This window comes from Rhipicephalus microplus, chromosome 4 (assembly GCF_043290135.1).
Source record: "Rhipicephalus microplus isolate Deutch F79 chromosome 4, USDA_Rmic, whole genome shotgun sequence".
In the NCBI taxonomy this organism is placed as follows: domain Eukaryota; kingdom Metazoa; phylum Arthropoda; class Arachnida; order Ixodida; family Ixodidae; genus Rhipicephalus; species Rhipicephalus microplus.
Window position 1 is genome coordinate 107,849,850 of NC_134703.1, and position 24,614 is coordinate 107,874,463.

The window sequence follows — 24,614 nt, forward strand, 5'->3', positions numbered from 1 at the left end:
TATTAAAAACTGGTTACTTGTAACGTTGCCGCACCGACATCAACATCAACTTTTCTCGGCTGCTTTCGTTTAGCCCCGGGGCTCCGGAGTGATCTCAAGATACACTGCAAGTTGCCGGTATTAAATATGTATTTAAGCCGCTATGCTCGGTGCGTCTTAACGCGCGTAAACGGTGTTCCAAGGCAACGAAGAACCTATCACCTCGATGCTGTCAGCACGATCGGCACCGTTCAGGACAAGAATTCAGCCGAGTTTCAGGTAAGTGAGCTCGCCAGCATTGCGTGTTGATGTATGGTCACGCCGGAACTCACCCCACCCGTGCCACCGTCGCGCGTGTTTCTGAGTGGACTTATTTACTTTCGTTGCTGCTTGTTGTCACCAGCTAACGACGACACAAAACTCGCTATTTCTTCTAGGAAAATTATGGACGTATGAAAGCCCTGGTTGACAAGCTAAAGAGCACCGTTGATGAAATCGCGAAAGGTATGTACGGCTGTATTTCTTTCCTGAAAGTTTACGGTGTGAAGGCAAACATATTAAGTTACCGTTTATTTTTCGACATATCCGCAAGCTATTCGAGATGAGAGCAGTTGCGGCCATGTTATGCGTGAAAGTAACGCCTAAATAGAAACTTCCTGAAGTGTTCGGCGATCCCCGCGGCGTTTTCCGTATTTCGCACTCTCTTTCTTACTGTTTTCCCCCCGAAATCCCAGTGACATCTCACTCGCTGAATAAAAATAATTGCGGCCAACGAACGGACAAAAATGCTGAGAAATTGCTTAAAATATTGCTAAAAGCGATTTTCACATAATTTGCCCTTCTGAATAATGATAATAAAAAAACTTCGGCGCTTATTCCGCCTGTTTTATTTTTATTTTTTTCTGTAGGAGGTGATGAGAAATCTGTTCAACGGCATGTTTCAAAGGGCAAGCTTATGGTTCGGGATCGAATCGATACATTACTTGATCCTGGGTGAGTATAACCACCAACTGAATTCACTCATATATATAGTTTACGAAAAATAAAATAAAAAGCTGCCAGAATTTAATATATTCTGTCTTTAATTGATTGTTCACTGCAGGAGCCCATTTTTGGAGTTATCTCAGCTTGCAGCCTTCAATGTTTATGGGAAGGACAATGTTCCGGCTGCAGGTATCATCACAGGCGTTGGCAGGGTCTGTGGGTAAGTGCTGCCTTATTGGCTTATATCTTCTCGGGGGCAAGAAAGAGTGTATCTTCATCAATTAATCAATGTACTCTACCCAACATTAATGTCTTGAACTGGGCTGGCTGGTGCATACTGATTTTTAATGAAGAAATGGTGCTAAAGTAGGATGACGTTTGCATCCTCTAATCTGTCCTGTTCTGGAGCTGTTTCTTCATGCTGCCCAGCATCACTCAGGCTGACATGTATAGATGGGGGTAATACATATGTCTGGTACAGAAATCACTGCTTGACTTGTATTTACAGCAGCGTGTCACTACTGGCACACGGTAAGCAATATTTGAAGTGCATTTGGGGACAATGGAAAAAAAAATGACACTTGGGTGCGCATATGCATAGGCATCTGCAAGGTTCTCCATCAGGGAGAATGAAGGTTCATTGCACCCCCTTTTCCCCATTAAGCCAAAGTGTAGGGCAGATTTTGTGCCCCAAGAAAGAGGGTAGGAGCATTTCTCATGCGCACGCCTCTGCGCAAATGAGTACGCCACGAGCACGAAGGAAGAAATATTTAGGACGTGACACTCCTGTAAAGGCCCGTCCGCAGGTGTTCAGATAACGTCACATAAAAAACAAAAATAACATGCTCTGATGGAGTCATTTTAGGTGGCGGTGCCTTGTGGCATAAAGCCACAATTACGAAAAAAATGAAAAACAATGCTACCGGCCGCCCATGTGCATTAAACACGTTCCCGCACCGTGACTGCGACGGAACGTAAACAACACACGCTGTCAGTTCACTCGGAAACTGAAATGGCGGAAATTTCCTTTTCCACTGCAAGATGCCACCAGCATGATTTGGCCCTCCGGCAATGTGACATTATCTGTTCGCTTCAAGGAGCGGAGTTGCACCTTTTAAATGATTCTTCGTCCATGGTCACGAGCGATAGAGTTGTCCCAAACTGCTTTACAATCTTGCTCATATCAAACAACTTCGAAAGCTCTACAGGCAATGGAGTTTTACTTTTAAGTAACGTCTAAATAATTTTCTGAAATCTACTATGAAACGTGTCAGTGGAACAAGATATGCCTGCACAAATATTTCGTCACAGATATTTTTAGCGCATGTCATGTGAATGTAGTTACTGCTTGTGCTCCCATGCCCTCTTGGACTTCTAATTATTTTTGCCACTTAAACTGCACTTTAAGCTGTGCCATTGCCATACCCATGGAAGCAATGTTCGCACTTCTGTGGCCATCATCCTGCAATGGTATAATATCAGCTAATCTCATGTTCGTGCTTCTAGATTGTGATCGTAATATCTTTGGAATCATCCCACATTCAGTTAGCACTGCAGCCATACCAGCTGAAGGTTGTTAAGTTCTGCATTGCCATACGCCAAAGCTGTGATCTTATTATGTGGCACGTCAAAGCGGTGTAATTCAGAATAATTTTGACCACCATAATTTTTTTAACATGCACATAAATATAAGTACGCAGAAGGGTCTTGATTTTGGCCAGGTTCAATAAGTTACTGCTTTGACTAGAATTGAACTCATGACCTTGAGCGCTGCAGCACAAAGGTGTAGCCACTAAGCTATTAAAGCAGGTAAAGTAATGAACATAGCTAGAAGATACGGGAGTATCTGGCTGGCCATGTTTTCCAGTCTGCTTTTCCAAATTTCACCAGGCCTTTAATGCCTGAATTATGAAACCGCCGAACAGAATGAAAATTGTTCTTCTTTTCCAGCTTTAAACAGCAACCTTACATTGATTCCACAGTTAAATTATTTAAAATACAACTTTAATGCATGCGTTGAGGTGTGTTGCTAATTCTCAATATGCTACAGGAAGCCAGGATCTCGCAACAAAAACAAACCGTACTTCAGGACTACGTAGCATGTCGTGTGCTGCCTCTTCAGTGCATAGACACCAAGTAAACAAAATTATTGATGACCGAACTTGAGTCACCCAGATGAGAAAAAACGAAGAAGTGAGAGCCGTTGTACGTGCTTCGCTTTGCCCGCCATCAGCCAAATAACAAGTGGTTCTAGCATAGAATACCTTACACGCAACGATGCTAGGTTTTTTTCATGCTGAAAGCTGTGTTCCCCACGAGCACTTGACAGCCGGCATTAAAGGCGGCACACATTTTGTGACTTGCTTGCTTAATATTTTTCGGTACGTCGCGAATTCACGATACTTGACAATAAGGGGTTAAGAACAAACCAACTAGCCCAAAAACTAAGATGTGAATGTTGCGGGTTTTTTCTATAGGGACACTCAAAGCTGAGGCGAATCGACTAAAAAGGGTGTAACCTGACCCTTTGCTATTCCAGCTGACAGTATTGAGCATCCACAGTTTTAAGTCACTACTCAGAGTAAGGCTGGCTTGTCCACAATTTCAGAAGCTTAATCCATTCACCCTGATCAACCAAGTTTGTCCGTACTTACTTCAGTGAACCTGATACATTGCTGTACATTTGAAGCATGTTGCATCCAGTCCTTGCAATTGCCTATATGTTTCAGTGCAAAAGTGATTAGCCAGAGTCCCAATAGCAAACACTTTCTTTTTTTCTTTCAAAACAGGACAGAGTGCATGATTGTGGGCAACGATGCTACCGTGAAAGGTGGTACTTTCTACCCACTGACAATCAAGAAACAGCTCCGGGCGCAGGAGATTGCCCAGCAAAACAACCTGCCTTGCATTTACCTTGGTAAGCTACTGTCTGGTAACAGCTCTTGGGGGAATTGATATAATCAAGAAAGCAGGGCTGTAACTAGGGGCGAGTCGAGGAGGTTCTCACACCCCTCGAAATTTTTTCATGCTTTAATTCTTCAGGGGATACTAAAGAATTTACACACTTTCACATCATTCACCAGTTGCCAAAATTAGTGGTTGTATGCATCAACACCTCCCCCCCCCCCCCTGAAAATTCCTGGCTAAGGCCCTACAAGAAAGCTTGCATTGATGATTGCTGCTATAGCTCAATATTGGGGCAACAGCTACGTTGGTTATTTTTCGTAGCATTAACACTCAAACTTGTAGCTTATCTCGTGATGGAAGATAGAATAAAGCAGTAAATTTGGCTGAAGTCTTATCTTGGGAAAAGAGAGGAATACTAAGACTGGAAAATTCAATGGATGGGCTCACTCGCGACTGTAATTTATTTGTTGAAAACACATGGTTTATTTTATATGTGTGTCATCACTCCGTGCATGCACAAGAAAAGGCCGACGTGATATGATTGGTTTCGAGACTCTGGAGAAAAATGATTTTTTATAAATGTTTCATGTTAAGCACCGACAAGCTGTGGCGTAGATCTTTCCGAAAGTGCATATATGCTATATGTTCTTTTTAAGGGGAGGCATGGCAATAAAAACTGTCTGTGTTGTTTATGGACATAAAGTGATTGAATTTGGTATTCGGACATAACTTGTTATGCTGATGCCTTAACTGAAATCAGTTTTGCGCTATCTGTTGTAGTTTTTGGGCTATGACACTTGATAAACCCTCATTGTCATCCCAATATAATTAATTAATTGCTCAAAATTTCGTCAAAAGTTGTGCATAAGGATACTTTAAAGGGTTAATTCTGTGCCGTAAAGCTATTGGTTCATTTTTCAATATAGAAATGAGCACAAAAAAAGAAATGTTTGAAATGTCCTGTACATATTGTCTCACTAACAACTTTTACAAAAGCCAATTACAAAAATCTGAATGGTGTGCAGACGAATACGGATAGCTTTACAGTACTCACCAATGTCTCAGGATCTGAGGGCAGAAAACAAAATGACTATATCTTTAGTTGTTGCAAAAGGGCATAGGGATGGCTGACAGCAACTGCTCAAAAAATGAAAGCTGAGAAAATGACGCTCGAAGAAAAAGAAGATGGTACTCAAACCTTAGAAAAAAAAAAAAAAACTGAACTCTGAAGGAGACTGGCTTGATTTCTCATTGGAGAAATGCAGCTTTGTGGCCATCTTTAGCCCTGATCTGTCCTCTTTACGGTGATGCCAATATGGTGGCACTGTGCCTAGAGAAAGCTAGGAATTTGAATTTTCTAAAATGAAATTTTCTTATCGGTTTTGATGACAGCACACTAGTAATGTGCCTTTTTCTCAACTTGTACGGCTTATTTTGATGTAATATTTTACCATGATGTGAAAGATGACCTCAGGATTGCAGAAAAAAAAAAATTCAGAAAGTGAACATTTTGACCAAATTTACCACTCCAAATGCCGTGTCCCCCTTCTAGACAATTGTCAGCAGAAAGTGAACAGTCATTTCGTGTATTCCACTTTTCAGTTCTTGTGTCTGTTTTGCGCTCTTTTTCCAAGAAGAGAGAACTAGTGATAACCTGTGCTGCGTGATTACTTATGGACTGAATACTACTATGTGTCTGAGGAAGATCTAACTGCTAAGTGATGTTCAATGAATTTTAAATGTAAAAATATATATAGTATCCAGTTTACAGTTATGATATAAACTTATGTGTTGTTAGTGACAGACAAATATATTTCTGTGATAACACAATTAATTAGGGTTTACAATGTCACGATAACATTCATGAAAAACCTCCATTCTATGACACACTTGCAAGTTTCTGGGTCTCATGCAGCCTTTTAAACAATGCTGCCTTTGTACCAAGGCTGACAGCAACAACATTCATCATCAAGAGCGTGTGCCCACATGCTTATATAGATTGCTTGCTTTAATGATTGATATGTGGGGTTTAACGTCCCAAAACCAGCATATGATTATGAGAGACGCCGTAGTGGAGAGCTCCGGAAATTTCGACCACCTGGGGTTCTTTAACGTGCACCCAAATCTAATTGCTTGCTTTAAGAGATATTTCTCATCATAACCTTGAATTTTAAATTTGTCATGTTTGTATTTGGGACATATCTCTCTATTAATTGCATAACTTTCCCCAAGAACAATTGCAGCATAGGAGTTCATCCCTGTTCTTCTTTATGAAATTTTTTTTCTGATCACTTTTTTTTTGTAAGCACATGTCTTGCATGTGTTTATGTATTTACTTGTGTATGTGCAATGGTTGCAGTAATTTGCTTTCACACTTGTGCTATGCCAAGCAGCCTACCAGCTGGTCCCTGTCAAGCATAGAAATATTTTCTAACATTGGGAGCTCAAGTAGAGAAGATGTAATCTTTGGGCCTGTTCTTCTCAAAAAATATCTGATGCCTTACTATTCTCTCTCGCATATGCGCAGTTGACTCTGGCGGAGCATTTCTGCCAAAACAGGCAGAAGTGTTCCCGGATGTAATGCACTTTGGTCGCTCCTTCTACAACCAGGCCAACATGTCTTCCATGGGCATCCCTCAGGTACACTGCACTTAACATTTACTGACAAAATAGTTGAATTGATCACATGAGAAATTGTACTTGAGTTGTTTACTTGTACTCTGGTTGTGCTTTTATCTGAGGAAGTCACTTCTGGTAACTCAAGTTCAAAGAACTCTGCAACCTCCTTTAGCAATTTTTCACCGAGACATCAACATTAATGCTAACTCGGATCATGATTGAAACCACACTGGAAACGTATAATTTCATAGTCAGACAGATAAGCGGTTAGTTTTCATGTCATGAATGTGGCAGAGCACACAATCAAGAAAGAGCACCATTGTAATGCATAAGATTTGAGACACAGACAGGAGGATTGCACTGCTAAAAGGCAAGGCCTTGTTGATATCAATGCTCTGAAGCGAAATTCTTAATGAAACTTTTAGAGACTTGTAGAACTTTGCTTCATTGACAAGAAGTGTTCACATCACTCCTTTTTTTTTTCTTTTGTAATGTTATGTCTCTGTGCTGTTTACTACTGGTCACCGAGCAACCTTCTCAAACTGCTCATCTTGCTATGCTTTTCAACTTTACTGATGTTCAGTTTGGTGTTTTGTGTCGTGCACATTTAATCTCAAGTGTTGTCTACTGATGTAAAGCAGAGAAAGAGAGAGAGAGAAATAAATAAAAGGAAGAGACAGGGAGGTTAACCTAGACGAACTGGTTTGCTACCCTGTACAGGGCTGGAGAAAAGGGTCGGAAAGAGGATAGATATAAAGAGATATAAAATAAATGAGAAATAAAATCACATGCGCACACATTCAGGGAGTTCCGATCACAGTCGTTTGGACAAGCCGATTGAACGCAAGAAACGCAGGAGCACCTTCACAGTATTCTTCTGTGACATAAAGTCCTGTCGGCAGCGCAGGATTCTTTCTTCCGAAAGAGGATGGTTGTCCAGTTCATCTAGTGCATTTTAGAGTGACTGTCTCTGCGAGCTGTATTGTAGGCATTCACAGAGAATGTGCCAAGTTGTTTCATCACTGCCACAATGGTCGCATGCAGCAGTGTCAGCCATTCCTATGTGGAACACGTACGCATTGGTAAATGCGACGCCCAACCATAATCTGCACAGCATAGTAGCGTCTCGTCGGCGTAATTCCGGAATTCAAAGACTGAGAGTTGGGTCTAAAGTACCTAATGTAATGTACCTAATGTAAAGCAGAGTAATCAGGAATTTATGGAGCTGCGAAAAGCTGGTGAGATTTTTATGCCACTAATGATATGTGTTACAAAATCTGTAATTTATTACAACTTTGTTCATCTGTATAAATAGCATTACAGCATACTCGTTTGCCAAAGTTTGATGTACAATTAGAAGGTAACTGTGGGAAAGCAGTAAGAAATCTCTGAAGGTGTGTGTTATTTACGTAGTAGAGCTACCATAACAGCTGTGGCAGTTTCTCATACCTAATGTAGCCGCTAGTACACTTGCATCACATTGTGACTAGCTTGCCTGGGCCTAGTGACCGCACTGCACCAGTGGATGATTATGAGCAGCCAGTTTTGGTTGAATTCAAGATTTACTCTGTCATTTTTAGCATGCCCTATGATCAAAGTGGTCACCGTATCACAACAGCATTGTTTTGAGGTACGTACGACTCTTTTATTCTTTCACGTAGATTGCTGTCGTAATGGGAAGTTGCACTGCCGGAGGGGCGTATGTGCCTGCCATGTCAGATGAAGCTGTGATTGTACGAAAACAAGGAACCATTTTCCTGGCAGGGCCCCCACTGGTATGCCTTATGTTGTATGCGTAGTTATGCTTCCTTAAAGCCCTATACACAATGTGCATCACCAAAGTGGTCGTGCCACATTGAGCGTAGTGTAGAAAGTGACATTTTCTTACATTTATGATTGCAAACAAATCAAATGGTCTTCATGATTCAAGTGTTGTTGAACATTGTTTAAGGAATTAGGTTATAATCAAATAACGGTTGTGATAAGGTAATAATGGTTATTGTTAAGACTTAAAGGGACCTAACAAACCTTTTTCAATTATCAACCACTTCTTTTGCTATCGTTATCTATGTCAAACTGTGGCATCAGTTTTGGTATACCCAGCGATACCTGTGCTGCCTTTCTGAACACTTATTGAGTTATGTTGGCCATAAGGGTGGATAATATTTTGTAGTGGAGCAATGGTGAAAACTAAACCATAGTGACATTAGATGTAATGAAGGTAGATATGATGAATCGTGCAGTATATTAGAGAAACTTAAAATTGATTTCTGTAGAATATGTTCACAATGAATATTGAACCTAAGTAAGATATTTCTGCATGAGATGTTATTTGAGCATCGTGAGCGCCATAGTTACTGCGGCAGCAGTAACTGTGCTGCTCATGATATCATATGTCGAGAGAACAGCGAGCGATTTATAGATGACTTAGAGAACTTGAGTGTAAATTTCCTCCTGCACACTTGTGCTGTGATATCTGGCTAACGTGTCGGTGGTAACCTTGACTATTGATTGCAAGCATTTCCTTACCACATTCAAAAAGTGTTGCAGTGCCCCTTTAAGTGTCCTTGTATGCAACCATGTGAACAAATATCGTGCGTTTTCTTGTGTATAACTAACTCCTGCATTTAAACCGTACTTCTATTATGACCCACAGAAAAAAAAGAGAAAAGATTCCAACATAGCACACCAATATTAACTTATAAACTTTTCCTCGACTTTTCCTGCAAATGTATTGCACATTTTATGTGAGTTGTACACATGAAAGTGCGGTAATAAGGAGGATGTGGGTAGTCGTTGCTCTCTTTCACTCTGACGTAAATGTTTATTTGACTTTAGTGTCCCTTTAATCAGTGCCAGCAGTTGAGCTTGGTTTCAGCGTCATACAGACATGCTTTGTTTTGTTTCAGGTGAAAGCTGCTACTGGGGAAGAGATTAGTGCTGAAGACCTGGGTGGTGCCGACGTACATTGCCGGTGATTAAACGCATTTTCTCGACTTTGAATGCTCAAGGTTCTTTACAAATGTGGGCTTGTTGTGCACAAACTTTAGTGCCCACATGTACCTAACTATGAACACTGAAGACTAGTTAAGCAAGTGGTAGATAACGTTGTTATAAAAAGTTAATGCAATAAATTAGTACCATCAACTTATTCTGTTGGCACTAGCAAAACTAGTTCAAATTATCTGGCATTAAAGAAAAAGACACAATCTGTAAGTGCACGAGTATGCATTGTACTTGGACAGGGGTGAATTTCAAGGCAGGTCAAATAAATCGCAGTGAATTATTGGAGGTTGTATAAAATTTCTACTTGCACCATAAAATTTCTGCTTGCAAAGGATGTGCATTTGTGTTGGTTTTCAAGCAGGATAATGGCAAGAATGCAATAATGACAAGGGATATATCTAGCATGTGCTATGTACTTAAATTTATGACATAACAATAAATATTCATATTTTCTAGCATTAAGAAGAAGCATGAGTTTTGTACCATCCAAATTTGCTTTCCGAGAAAGTTTGTATTTAGGCTACTGTGTAAGAGAAATAATGAAGCATTAAATCAATGCTACAATGAATTATTTTATGTGAGTTTATATTAAATGCTGCTATAATATCATTGTTTTTCCATAATGTCGTGTTTTTGATGGTTGAACCAAGCTGTTCAGTAAATATGACGTGCAAAGTAGTGAAATGGATCTCTGTACTGTCAGCACGATTCTTCATTTGCTCTTACTTCTTCGCTGAACAGGGTATCTTGCCTTGAATGCCCGTTTGCATGCTTCTTGAGGGGGGGGGGGGGAGGGGTAATAGAAAGAGGTTGGCTTTTCTGCGAGTGTCAATCACTTGGTCGGTGAACAGGCAGCATGAAATTGGTGGTTAGAACATGTACTTAAATCATGGCTTGCAAACATAATCTGAAATGTTTTCTAAGCCAAGTGACTGCACACAAGGAAGTTCGCAGTGCGTTTGCTGCAAGACAACATAGAATTTATAGTCATTTTTAGGAAACCGTATTTTATAAGGTTATGGCTGTATCGAACGTTATGCTTATGTCATATTGTCACGGAGAGATGAATGGAGACAATATGGTGGAATCAGTCCACTTGGAAAAGATAATTTCACGCACGGGGAAAAAAAAATGCAATCAGACATATACGCATTCATTTGTGAGTAAATGTGGGTTTTTTAAGTGTCCAGCTTTCACCATATAATGGCTTGCCTGCCGGTGCATCAGTTCCTATTGTGGAATTCTGACCTTAACTGCTGCAGTTATTTCACTATGCTCAATTTCTTGTGGTTGATGCCTGTGTGTTGCTTTCATATGCACACCTTAAATCCTTTTACATTCAAATATAATGTGAAAAATTTCTAGAGTAATACTATGCAAGAATTTTTTTCCTTTGAATGTGATACTAGCAGCTTCATACTGCCTGTTGTATTGAGTGTCCAGTTTCGAGGATAGAAAGAGCTTGACATTACGCTAGATGATGTCAAGTATTGTGCACTGCAATGGTGTAAAACGTAATATGGCTCTAGGCTTGCTGGTTATGTGGGAAAATAAAGAAGGAACAGTTTCAGTAAATGTCATCCCTCTGTTTTCTAGAGCATGCCTTGTTATAATTTTTGAGAAAGTTGCAAAATAAAGAACTCATGCTTTAATTTTATTTCAGGCTATCGGGTGTAGCAGACCATTATGCCAATGATGAGGTTCATGCCCTGCATATTACACGGCGGATTGTTGGCAATTTGAACAGGAGAAAGCCAACTCAGGTGACCACTTTATCGAAAAACCTAATTTATAGGGGTGTCGAGTATTCAAAATTTCAAACATTTTTTTCATGGTGTTTGCTATTTGGTATGATTTTACTATTTGAACTTCACAAAATCAAACAAAGTCAACATATAATTTTCAGTGGCCTCTTCAGATTTCTCAATATGTTTCAATATGCTTTATTCCATTACACTCTCATATTGAAGCAAAGCTGCCTTTCAGGCACTGCTACGCCTCTGCATTTTCTATTCTTGATAACTCTGAAACTGTTGTATCTTCAACGACTCTGTAGTCAGCTAGCCAATACAAACACGTTTATTGCAACTTGCAATACACAGAATGATCTCACCACCCACATGCGGTGGTCTTATAAGCTAACAAAGAACACAACAGTAACGTCAGAGAACCAGACACTTCTATGAGCACCTTATCTTAAATACGACACGCGCTCTATCTTGGGTGGTATTACACAACAGAAACATCAACCCATCAGCACTCTATCAACCTAGCCAGAAGAAACATTTTCATGTTGTTATCTTGTAAGAGTACTCTTAGAAATATTCTCCAGCTTTTTTTCTGAAATTTTCTTCAACCTACGCGAAAAATATTCTAGAAATATTCGAAATATATTTGACTTGATTCGAACTGAATATTCAAATTCGCTTCACACCCAATATTTTGTTATTCGCACAGCTCTAATAGTTCGATGTTAAACATCCAGTGGAGCCATGAATGTTGCTGTTCTGGCTTCATGAAGTCAAATATCCAATAAAAAAAGAGCGAAAGCATTGTGTTACGAAATTTCACTGGCATTGTGACATTCTAATGACATAAATAAAATGTAGTTCCTGGTATTTTGTGACTAAAAGATCTACATTCGCACTCAGTATGAGTTGTGCCATGGTGTGCATGGCCAAAGTAGCTCCAACAGTACAAGGTAAATGCTGACGCAAGAAGAATCTGTTAACTAGGCACCATTTTGAGTAGTACTGATATTATGTCAATCATTTTAATGTCTTACTCATACCTGCCAAGTCTCCCGGATTGTCTGGAAGACTCCAGGATTTAGACCGTTTCTTTAGTTTGTACAGTTGTCTTGAGAATCTCCCAGATATCGAAATTCCTGTGCATGATCTGACCGCATTGACAAAAATGCAGATCAATCCGCACTAGGCTTTCTGCGAACCAACCGGAATTTTATTGTAAACAAATTTAGGAAACGTTCATCTAAACGTACAGTAGAATATCTGATGCGAAACCGCGGCAGATGCGAATTCATGATATTCCCCAGTCAAATTCTACTGTGCTCATTGGGCAGAAATTCAGATGTTTTAAACACTTTTCTCAATCGCGGCAGGTGATACGAACTTTAGTACCGAAACCGTCTAACGAAGGCCGAGAGCTGCATGCTCAAAGCTTCGGAAGTACGCATGCGACCAGCGACACACTGTCTTCTACAATGCATGTGGTTGTTGCTACAACTGCTGTGTACTAGACCGCGGTCGTTCTTGACAGGATCATGTATGGCGACGGCGTAAATGGCAGAACTCAGAAAGTGTGCACACATCCAATGCTCAACCTGTTAAAGCAACGCTGCTTTCCGGAAACACAGTGGACAAAACTGCAGAATATGCGATCATAGATAGCATAAAATGATCTAGTTTTGAAAGCACGTGCACAGCCAGTGCTCGCGGACTGAAAACGAACTACCGTTTGCCGCAACCACAGTCCAAACACAGTCGTGGTGACGCAATAGCGATCTATGAGCTCAGGGGGCAAGCGGATAAGGCTGTGGTAGATCAAAGGCAATAAAGAGTAAAGATGTAGAAAAGGCTAGAAGCGTTCTGGCGTTCCTGTCCAAAGAATGTAGCAGCGAGTAAAGCTTTCACCTGCGCTTTTGCGCAGCCAGCTGTGCCGTCCTGTCAGTTCATGCGTGTCCCAGGAAGACATACGGGAGTTGTTTTGATGGAAATAGATTTTGCTAGTTGTTTTGATGATGCGAAATTTCGGGAGCATTTTCGCTCTCCCTTTGAGACTCTCACCTTAGTGGGAAGCCCTACCCTCGTGTGTTCGGCCGCTCTAAGTCATTATAAGACCGCCACACCAATGTTGTGATTGAGCTCTCTCCCCCCCCCCCCTCCCCTTTATCTTGGTTTTCACTATGTTTTTTTTTTTATTTTGGTGTAAAAAAAATGGGTGCTAATAATTCAGCGCGACCCTTGCCCCGTTGCAGAAATCTTCCGGATTCAGAGTCCTTGAACTCTGCATGTATGCTTACTCATGTAGTTGTGCAAGCTTGGGGCTTCTTTTACCTTTGCCCTTATGTGACAGTTTATATTGAACACGACTGCACATTTACCTTTTTGTTGTGAAATTATGACAGGGAGTTAAGGTGCATTGACTGCAGTTATTTGCCAATTAATTGTAGCCGGTCGCTAATAGAAATAAAAGAAATCTATCATGGCAAAATAATGGTATACTGTTTTTTTTTCTTGTATATCTATGAAAGCTTGGCATTTACTTCCAGATGGTGACTACAGAGGTTGAGGAGCCAGCATTAGATCTGGATGATATATATGGTATTGTGGGGGACAATCTCAAGAAACCGTATGATGTGCGAGAGGTATTACCTTTACGTGCATTTCTTGTGCTATGCTGTGGTCAAATCGTGCTTATTAAAGATGATCAAATATAGCTGCTCGTTATCACCAGCTCAGTTAAAAAGAACAGACAGTGATGCCAATGAAATATAGGGATGTTATTAGAAGTAATTTTAACGTAAATGCGAAGAAAAAAAGTGGACGAAAAGATAACTTGTACCCGGCAGGCAGTGAACCTTCAGTGCGAAAAAGAACAGAACAAGCCCTTATATTTACACTTCTTTCGTTCATTAATAGCGAGGGTCTTGTTCTCGTAGACTTGGTGCCTTCAGGTAGTATAGGAGGGATTATTGGTCAGCTGCCAGCTAGATATAAGACCACGTGCTACGTGATGCCAACAGGCAAATAAAGAGTGCTCTACACTCCCCTCAGTGGCCATTGGTGGCTCGTACTGGTGCGCCCACGTTCAAATGCACGTATACACCCCGTAACGTGGATGTAGGGATGACCGCCACTGTAGCTGAGTGGTAGGCCATCGGATGCGTTATTCGAAGGTTGCAGGTTCGATCTCTGTTGGCAACAAGTTATCTTTTCATCCACTTTTTTTTTCTTCACATTTACATTACATTTACCACTAATAGCATCCCCTATACTTTCCTTGGCATCGCCCGTTAGTCCTCATTATTACTTTGTCTAACAAAGAAAAAATCAGTCCTTAAATTTACCCTTCTTTCCTGTAGCTCAGTTAAAAAAAAAGCCTTTTTACTCCATCATTTAGATAACATGAGTACATTTAATTTTGCTTTTCAACTTGAAAGTAGTTGTTCCCTTGTTTCAAGTGAAAATTGCTGCGCATATGTATAGAATCCATGTGCATATCATCTGCCTGTCACTATTAGGGGGCTAGTAGACTTTAATAGCAGTAGCTTAGGCATTATGGCTTGGCTGGCTTCCAAAGGTATCCCGTTTCCCTCCTTTGCAAAATGTCAGAAATTTGAAGTTTGTCATGCAGCTACTATATTACAGGTTATTGCAAGAATAGTTGATGGAAGTAAATTCGATGAATTCAAAGCTTTGTATGGAGAGACGCTTGTTACAGGTAAACAATTAGAATTTGATTTTCTTTATCTTTATAATATATTGCACCTTTGTGCTTGCTGATTTAATTGTCTCACTTCTCAGGTTTTGGAAGGTTATACGGATTCCCCGTTGGTATTATTGCAAACAACGGGGTTCTCTTTTCGGAGTCTGCACAAAAAGTAAGTCGGAAGAGGTCAAGTCATCGTACGTGATGCACTTGTTGGCACTTATTGCTGTTATGATAGTTAACAAAATAGTTGACATTAATGTTTCGAAAAACTAATAATACTTTTTGGCAGGAATTCCTACTCTGACAGGAACAAATAAGCATTACATGCTCTGACATCTTTGCCTTGCCTCCCTGGATGACATGAATTAGAAGACACGCAGACGTCTTTAGGGCTGTACCTGTGTTGACAATTGATCTGCTTTTCCTTACTTAGCCGGGTGTGACTTAACAGTTGCAATGGCCTGCAACGTAGTGTTGAATAAGATGCATTCTTAGCAAATAGAGGTTGGTGGTGTAACGTATACATGCCAAAATGGTTGACAGGATTGTACTAACAGGCTAATTGTTTATTATATGTGAAAGAATCCACTGACACCAGCAGCTACGAGTGGCCTGTGCCGAAGTAATCATTGGGCAGAACAAACCCCATGCAACGTTCTTGTATTTCTTTCGGAAAAGGTATTCTTGAGGGGCTACATAACTATCCTTAAAAAGCTTGTTTTGTTTGGCGTGTTAATGCACTGCTTAGTGTGTGCATGTTGCTATAATGTGTAAGGTTTTTATGGTTTTGAAACATTGTGTGACAAATGGGCAGTGTTGGCGCAGGCAAAATATTGTTCACTATTAGCAAAGTGCTTATAGCAACAAAGCTACATAACTGAAAATAATTTATAATTGTTTGTTCTGCCTAATTTTTCATGAGCAGTCTGGAAGGTCATCTTGAGATCAAGCCCGTTCTCATTATACCCAGTAACAAATTACAGGGCCCTAAATGTTGCCCTTGAAAGTAAAACGAAAGTAGTGGCTTTACGTTATAGCGACGACCCAGAATACAGCTCGATTTTGATGCAACTGGCATGAATTTTTTTATCACTCATGGGACAGTATTTGTCTGTTTCAGTTTTATCCTACTCATTAGCTAGTGCAGTTTTTCAGGAGTACATAACACCACTACAGTGCTTAAGAAGTGACTGAATGCAAATATTAGTAACATGGAAACATTGCCTGGTGGAGGCTGCTTGCTATAGAAGCCTTATTTATGTGCTTTAACACATGGAATCTTGTTAATGAATAAAGTTATGGGCGATTGGAGAGCTTTTTTTAATACGGTAATTGAAGAAATCAAACGACCATTGGAAATTGTTTTTGCATGTCGTGGCACCTATTCTTTACTAGTACACTGAATAGAATGCTCAAAATGGAATTGTGGGAATCTCTTCACTTTATAGGCTGCGCATTTTATAGAGCTCTGCTGCCAGCGAAACATCCCCCTGATTTTCCTGCAAAACATCACTGGTAAGCGAAGGTTTTTTTTTTGTCTGTAATGCATGCAATAGAAAGATTATTTTCTTTACTATGTTGGTAGTGGTTATAACAACTTTATTCATAACTCCGGCAAATTTGTGGCCTGGGCCCAAGCCGTCTCGAGGACGACTGGAGAACCTGTCTCCTCGCCGCCTCACGGGCTTGCTCGACGGCCCACAGTTGATCCTGGAGGTTTCGCCAAGTTGCACTGTCACTTTGAAAACTTCGCCATCTGCTATACCTGGACTCAGCACTGTGTGTTGTGCTGTGCCTACTGTGTTTCAGGGTTCATGGTTGGACGGGAAGCTGAGGCTGGAGGCATTGCCAAGCATGGTGCTAAGATGGTCACTGCAGTAGCGTGTGCTACCGTGCCGAAGTTCACGGTTCTCATTGGTGGTTCATACGGTGCTGGAAACTATGGAATGTGTGGTCGCTCCTACTCGTAAGTCCATCTTTTCACGATGAAACAGAAATGCTTAAAAGATGTAGAGTGTGGCTGAAGATGACACAATGTTAAGAGGAGCAACGAAATTAAGAAATTCGTAAGCACAAAATGGAGTCTGCTCACACAGGACAGCATAACAAGGTTGGAGATTATTTGGAAGGGTCAATATTTATTATTACTACACAGGACAGGATTCAAGTTAGAGATTATTTGGAAGGGTCATTGCCAGGCTGTGGACATAAGAGAGGCTGATTACGGTAGCAATGGTTTTTGCCGAGCAACATAGCAAGTATAAGAAATTTTGAAGCTTTGTGAACCTGTATCATACAGTGCATTTGATTGAATTCTGCACCTAACGTTTCTCCAATATCCCGAAAAGTGAATACAGAGAAGTGAACTACACTGCTATATTACTACTTATATAAATGTTGTTATGAAGCCTATGGAGTATTGGTCTCAGAAGTTAACTTGTTACATACTATCTCCTATGAGGAAAATAGAACTTTCCGTATGCTTTCAGTTTGTATATGCAGATACAACTTTCTGTCTGCATTCCAGGCCACGGTTCTTGTACATGTGGCCGAATGCCCGCATCTCCGTTATGGGCGGTGAGCAGGCAGCAGGCGTGTTGACCACCATTGCCAAGGATCAGAGAGCCAGGGAGAAGAAGCCCGTAAGTAAATGCCTAGTACTGCATGCCGCCTCATCGGTATACCATAATTGCTTATTCCGTACTGAAGATAGCGTAAAGAGACAGGAAATGGAATTTTTACAGCAGTGCTAGCACTATTCTCGTCCGTCATAGAGTTTCCTAATATACACTAGAGGGAACTCTGGCGCTAGTGTGCATGGGAGCTGCAACAAACGGCGCTTCAGCGAGCATGGGAATGATGGGTAGTCCATACATTTGTCTAATCTTCATACTTCTGGCCTGCTTTTGGCTCCGTGTGTGTGTTCGTGTGGCTTGGAGATGTTCTCTCACAAAACAGAAATCAGCAAATGTTCAGCAGTTGCACTTTGCCACCCTATTTTTTTAGACTTACCTTTCGAAATCGGGTTACGAAGTTTAAAAGGGTGGAATCTTTCTTTCAAAACAAAACCGAAACACAGCAATAAATGAAACCGCGAGTACGATTCACAATCCGCAAGTACGAAGACTAGGCAAATGTGTGTACTACCCATCATTCCTATGGTCGCTAGACGATCGCAGCGACAGAGTTCCTTCTAGTTAATTTTAGGAAACTCTATGTCCTCCATGACCTTGCTGATGTGATGATAACGCGTTTTGAAGAAGGCACGAAATAATAGATGGATGAAGAGAGAGAGGTTGTGCAGGGAATTCCTCTTGGAAAATAAATTTAAGTAGGTTGGGCATAGATAGTTTATGAATGGATTAACTAATAAATGAAGGAGAGATTACATGGATGAGAGAACATGTGAATGAACGAATAAGCATTGCTAAAGAAACAAGAGAAATGAGTATTTATGCTTATCTTAAAAAAAGTGATGCTAGATTTTGCTTCAAAGAAAACTTTCTGGTGTACTAGTATTGTTAGTGCTATTAAGTATGATGTGAGGGGGTAAAAAAAAATTAGAAACTGGGTTCAGTTTATTCTTTTGGAACGCTGTTCACGTCTACTGAAGTCTGATCAATTGCATTTTTTAGGTACTCGCTTTAAAGGAAGGAAGGAAAATAGGAGGAAAAGAATGGTAGGGAGGTTAACCAGCCTATAGGCAACCGGTTTGCTACCCTGCATATGGGAGGGGGATGGGGAGATGAAAGATAGACAGCAGAGAGGGAAAAGAGATAAACACAGCACATTCGGCAGCACACACGCGCACCTTCAGTCATAGTCCAGTCTTGTCTTTTGCGGTGTGTGACATTGCTGTTACAGCCGCTTGTTCAAGTCCGTGTCGAGTAGGAATTTCAACAGCGCTTTTATCCCCTTCTGTTGCAATGTCTTTTCTAAGGCACTTGACAGAATAGTGTCCACAGACATTTGGCTGTTGTTGATGCACGCAAGAACGGACGCCAGTGACTGTCTCTGGATGTCATACAATGGACAGTCGCACAGGATGTGGTGTAGCGTCTCTTCGCAAAGACAGGCATCGCAGAGAGCGTTGTCCGCCATTCCTATGACAAAGAAATAAGATTTTGTAAATGCCACTCCTAGCCATAAGCGATGAAGAAGGGTGGCTTCTCTTCGGTCGAGCCCAGTGGACATGCGGAGAACCATCAAAGAGGACAGGTGGTGTTGACGATTCGCCTCATCGCTTGGTGGGCACCACAGTGAAAACGTGATTTCACGCGCAAGACGTCGAAGATTACTGGTAGCATCGGTCCGCGAAAGTGGTATGGCTTCTTCTCGTGTTCCTTCAAGAGCTGCCCGTGCGACAGTATCGGCATGTTGTTCCCTATGACGCCGCAGTGACTTGGCAGCCACTGAATACTCACACTTTAAAAGTTTTACATAATGTTGTTAGGCTGAATTGGTTAAAATTAGGCTTGTGTGAATAGTAAATTTTAGGTTCAAAGCAAATTCGATCGAATAGTTTTGAATTGAATTTGAATTGTATTTATGACATATTAACCATAAAGAAAAATGAGCATATTTGACGTGATTCAACAAACCTGCACAATATATATATATTTTTAAATTAAAACAGGGCGTGTGAAAATGTCAATCTTTTTGGTTCAAAGCAAGTGGAATCAACTTAGAATAGTAGGCTTTCGGTAGAATGCAAGTTTTAACCTCTAAAGTGTTTTAAAATTTACTATACTTAAAGCATATAAGCTATAATGCCTATTAACTTAGAAAAGGAAGGATCGATGTGAAAGTAATATGTTCGTTTAACCTTGAAGTGGGGCATCGTGGCAGTGCCTATTTTTTTGGGGAAGGAGTATTCACGGCATAGCGCTTCTCCAATGCTAAGCACCTTTACAAGGGGGTTACATGGGGACTAATAGACACCTATTCATTCAGTTTGAATACTTTGAAGTTTAAGTTCGTATCGAAGCGAATTTGAATGCATTGACATACGTTCGAATATTGAAAGTGATAGAATATTTGAAGAAGCTTAGTTAAGATGATTGTTTATTATTGAAGCAATCTCGGAAAAACTGTCCTGTGTATAATTTTCTTTTCCACAGCCGATGTAATTTTTGGCGTGCTATAATAACACTGCAATTACTAGTTTTTGGGTGAAAAAAAAAATTTATGTAATATTTCGTGCTGCACCGACTGTTTTTAAGTCTAAACATTTTGGAGGCTGCCCCAAGTTTATGCCATCTCAAATTAGCCTGCTGTGATTTAAAATTTAGCTACACTTGACTTTTAATTATGTTCTGGAAGACTAGTGGTGTTTAACATGTGGCACTATTAATTGAAAACATGGCATCACCATGCAAATTAGGTTTACCAGACTTCGCCCTAATCATTAAACTGGCCTCTCAAACCATTCGAAAATCAAGCCCGTGAGAACTAATGTCATAGTTATGCATATATTGTATGTATTTGCTTACATGATTGGATGCGCTAGTCTGTTGTTTGTTTCGTGTATTTTATTTGTATAGCTAACAAGGTTAATATGACCAGAAGCCGTGTGCTCAAACTGTGTGATATGTCACAGCTTTTTGTCACCTGTGATGTCGCGAAAAGCTTATCAAAAGTGTGGGCAGGTGCTGCACACCAGTCAGAACATGTTTGTGCACACACTTCTGCTTTATGGTAGGTGTGGTGTGGTAGATTATAATAACCTTTGGCTACTATACATTATGACTTGCTTTCTTTTTTGCTCAAAGATGTTCTTTATAAGATTGTGTCTAGTTAATTAAAGTAGCTCTGCCTCATCTGGCAGATAAACTATGAGGCTAACACTACTGTTACAGTAAGTTACTGTAAATATAAAGTGTAATTGCTATGATTATATATAATCATAAAGCACAAATAATAAATGTTTAATTATTTATGGCAAATCTTTCAAACATATAATTGAAGCAAGGCAGTAATGACTAGTGTGGGTTATTATTATCTGTTCCTGAATTGTGTTAAAATGTCATGCTCGTCAGCTAACAAACTTAAGTTAATATTCCACCGGGAAAACACTGGGAGGATAGGAGGAGTAGGATGCATTTTTATAATGTTTTATAGAAACAGACATCTTTTTCAGAGCACATAAGCATTTTAATAATGCTGGTTTTCTAAATGTGCTGTAAAAAGTCCTGTGCTACTTTCAGAGTTGTGTAATCCTCATCGCATTCCTTTGGTTTTGGTGAATATACAGCATAGCATGTTCTGGGAAGTGTCTCACCTGTTTATTGTTAAACAGTGCCCCTCAGCGTGTATTGTGTGCAGCAGGCTTTGATTGATAGTGCTTAGGTGCCTTGACTTTAATTTTATAATATTGACATTCAGATGAAACATAATGTACGAATGGAATAAAAATGCTGTAACTGCATCAACAGCATTTGACTACTTCGGTGCTTTGTGTATAAATATAAACAACACATGGATGCAGAAAAGGTCAAAGGGTAAGTATAAATCATAAAAGACCACTGTTCTTGCCAATTAAGTCTTGTTGTTCACCTGCTGCTTCTTGGCGCCATAGAGTTTCTTACATTTAAGCTAAAGCAGCTTCATGTACTGCATTTTGTTAATCAATAGACTGCTTGATTTGGAGGCACCATCGCATGCCTACTCAGGGCATCAGTGTACAATAGACCGCTGAAATGTGAACCCTTTTTGTTGTGGCCAAGTGCGAATGCTTTGAAATCATCATTGAAACAACCAATTGTCATTGAGCCCTGCACAAACTCTCTTAATTTTTCTTTCAACTTTCTCTCCCACATGTGTATACCCTTCTCCTCTTCTCAGTGCCATCATTGCAGTGTCAAAGCACGCCTGCTCGCTCCGCAAAGTTTTTGTGTAATAAACTTGCATGAAGCCACAATTTAATTTGCAAGAGATCACCGGAATCAGTAAGCTTCAAAGATCGTAGAAGTGATGGTCGGTAGGCTTCGTTAAAAAGTCTTGGTATCTCTTTGCTTGTACTGTGCACAGAGGCATCTTAGTTTTGCATACCTGTACGGAGTAAATGGTGACAGTACGTGAAAGTGTTGTCTTGCCACCAGATCTAGAGCACGGTATGAGTCCTTCCTTTACCGACATGATGTAACACTATTGTGTGAGCTTTTGAAACAGAGGAGCAAAAGTTGTATAGTTTAAGAAGGAGAGCAGACATGCAATTTATAGGAGCTTACCTGGATTCAAGAATATCTCTTTTCTTTCCTGTATGCCTTAACGCGCAACACAAATATTTATCCCCTTGGTGGTCTTGTGCACTGTCATCTTTCTTTTAGTGGACAGAAGAAGATGAGAAGGCCATCAGGGATCCCATAATTCAGAAGTATGAAACTGAAGGAAACCCATACTACGCTAGTGCTAGGTAGGCACCACACATAACCGATGACTCATTTATGTTTTGTGTACAGCACAGCAGCTTTGATGTAACCAGAGTTACGAAGGCATGAATCAAAGAAAAATAACAGAAATGCTGATTCCTAGGTGTAATGGTGAGAAGGTGAGTGTGCACACTAGTAAGCCAGAAAGGATAAAGGAGACTTGAAATGGAAAACCACATTTTTATATTGTCCTATGTTTTATCTATAGTTGTGCATGCATTTTGTCAATGCCAATCAAGCATGCTCACTTTTCTCCTGCAAGCACCTTTGTTTATTTTTAATTGTATGCACTGCACACTAAGGATGTTTATTAACACTGAATGATCTAGCGGTATGTGTTTAACATATTTGCACAGTGCAAGACTACGAGTAGTTACGACGTAACTACAGAAGAAGAGACAAGGACAGAAAGATCGCAGCATCTCTTCTTTTGTAGTTACGTCGTAACTACTCGTAGTCTTGCACTGTGCAAATATGTTGATTCCCAATCACCAACTAGCCCAAGCATCTGTCTTATCATGTGTTTAACATCATGACTGAAGTAATGTGGTGAAGAGACCAGTTGAGCTTGTACAAGTCGCATCATAGCACACTGCAATATAAATGGGTGCACAGAGAAGGACAGCGCATGCACATTTCTTCCTGTTTTCTTTGTGCAGTGTCACAATATGAAATTACAGCCAACCTTGTCAGGTACATTGTGCATGCCTGCATATGTCATCTCTAATAACATTGCTTCAGAGGCAATGACAAGTGGTGTGACAGAAGCTTAATGAGTAAGACGATAGGCGTAGCATCGTCTACATAAAAAAATACTGATTGCATAACATTGTGGTAATAAAACCTTTCTTCTGCTCTGCTCCTGAGGGAGCCATTCACTTTAACACTGCTTTCAGTTTACTGCTCCATAACTATGGCGTCAAACTGGAAGTGTTTCCAATTCGGTTCAACTCTAGAGCGAGAAAACTAAGGCTCCAAGTTGTTTGAACTGGTTTAAGTTTATCAGATAACTGAAGAATTATGGCAAGAAAATGGCTTAAATTTAGTTTACTAAAACCTTGACATTTTTTAGATGTACAAACATTTTTTTACAAGAATGTGCAGGCTGTTTTTCATGCCTCAAGTAGATTAAAAAAAATAAGCACATTGTGGAACCATTTCTCAAAAAGAATTTGATCACTGTCACACCTGCTGCTGACATACCAGTGTGGCTGAAAGCAACTGCCCATTTAAGAAGCACTTCTTCACAGTAGCAGTTTTCTTTTGTTTCCCCAAGGCCAAAATGTCTACTTGACAGCCACCTATATTGTACATTAAATAACATGTATGAATTTACAAATAAGGCTGATTGAGCCACAAGTGCATGCAGTGCATCTATAAAAAGAAATCTAAATCCAGATAATATAGCTAACCAGGAACAGTTCTCATTGTTCCAGCATGAACAAAAGTAGTGATGAACACCCGTGTTTCCAAAAAAATAATGTCTAGCTTTTTCCCCCCCTCTGATGCAGGATCTGGGATGACGGTGTCATAGACCCCGTGGACACAAGAAAAGTGCTTGGACTCTCATTAAGTGCTTCGCTGAACGCCGTGATTCCATCCACCCACTTCGGAGTGTTCAGAATGTGAAACGACAGTGCCGTCTATTCGTCTTTTGTACGTGCCATGACAACACAGCCGTAATGTGTACATAGTTCTCGTGGGCTGCGTGAGAATAAATGTAAGAAACAATTCACTTTGTGCTACTGCCTTCAGATAGAAAAGATCATTATACAGGAAATGTTGGTAGAGCCAACGTTTCAATAAGTGCACCTCTTCAAGGTAGCGACCGCTTTGTATGCTTGTACCTTGCTCACTCTCTCAAATCCACAAAAGTGGACTAGAAGAGGCAGTTACTTGAGAAAGATTAAGCGTGAGACGGATACGAATGACGAGATTCAGAGCACATGTGGCCATAGTGCCTGCCCTGTGTATCTCGACTGTTTGAGTGTCTGGTTTGCGGTTAAAGAGATAGTGAACAGAATTTTCGCCAAGACGTACAGCCAAATTGAAAAATTGGGTGTTGAAATCGATAGACACTATTGTAATTTCACGCAGAAACCAGAGGAAAGCAATGAATTTAATGCGTTTTTCACAGACCTCCGCGTCGAGCGAACACGCCGTGAAGTAAGAAAGGCGCGACATTTGGCAACGTTTCGCGTACCTGGAACGCGTACAGCAACAATGTCAGCCATC

At 40.4% G+C, this 24,614-nt stretch overlaps 1 protein-coding gene across 1 annotated transcript; it reads left to right on the top strand.

Moving 5' to 3' along the window:
- Positions 1–46: 46 nt before the first annotated feature.
- On the top strand, positions 47–24,114 carry Mccc2 (methylcrotonyl-CoA carboxylase subunit 2). The gene is made up of 17 exons (XM_075893473.1): positions 47–258; positions 417–483; positions 888–972; positions 1,082–1,183; positions 3,753–3,880; positions 6,398–6,510; positions 8,151–8,264; positions 9,399–9,463; positions 11,159–11,258; positions 13,787–13,882; positions 14,886–14,958; positions 15,042–15,118; positions 16,398–16,464; positions 16,759–16,915; positions 17,477–17,591; positions 22,278–22,363; positions 23,891–24,114. Exons 1-17 carry the CDS (start codon positions 127–129, stop codon positions 24,006–24,008), a joined length of 1,695 nt encoding a protein of 564 aa, XP_075749588.1. The 5' UTR covers positions 47–126; the 3' UTR covers positions 24,009–24,114.
- The last annotated feature ends 500 nt before the right edge of the window (positions 24,115–24,614 follow it).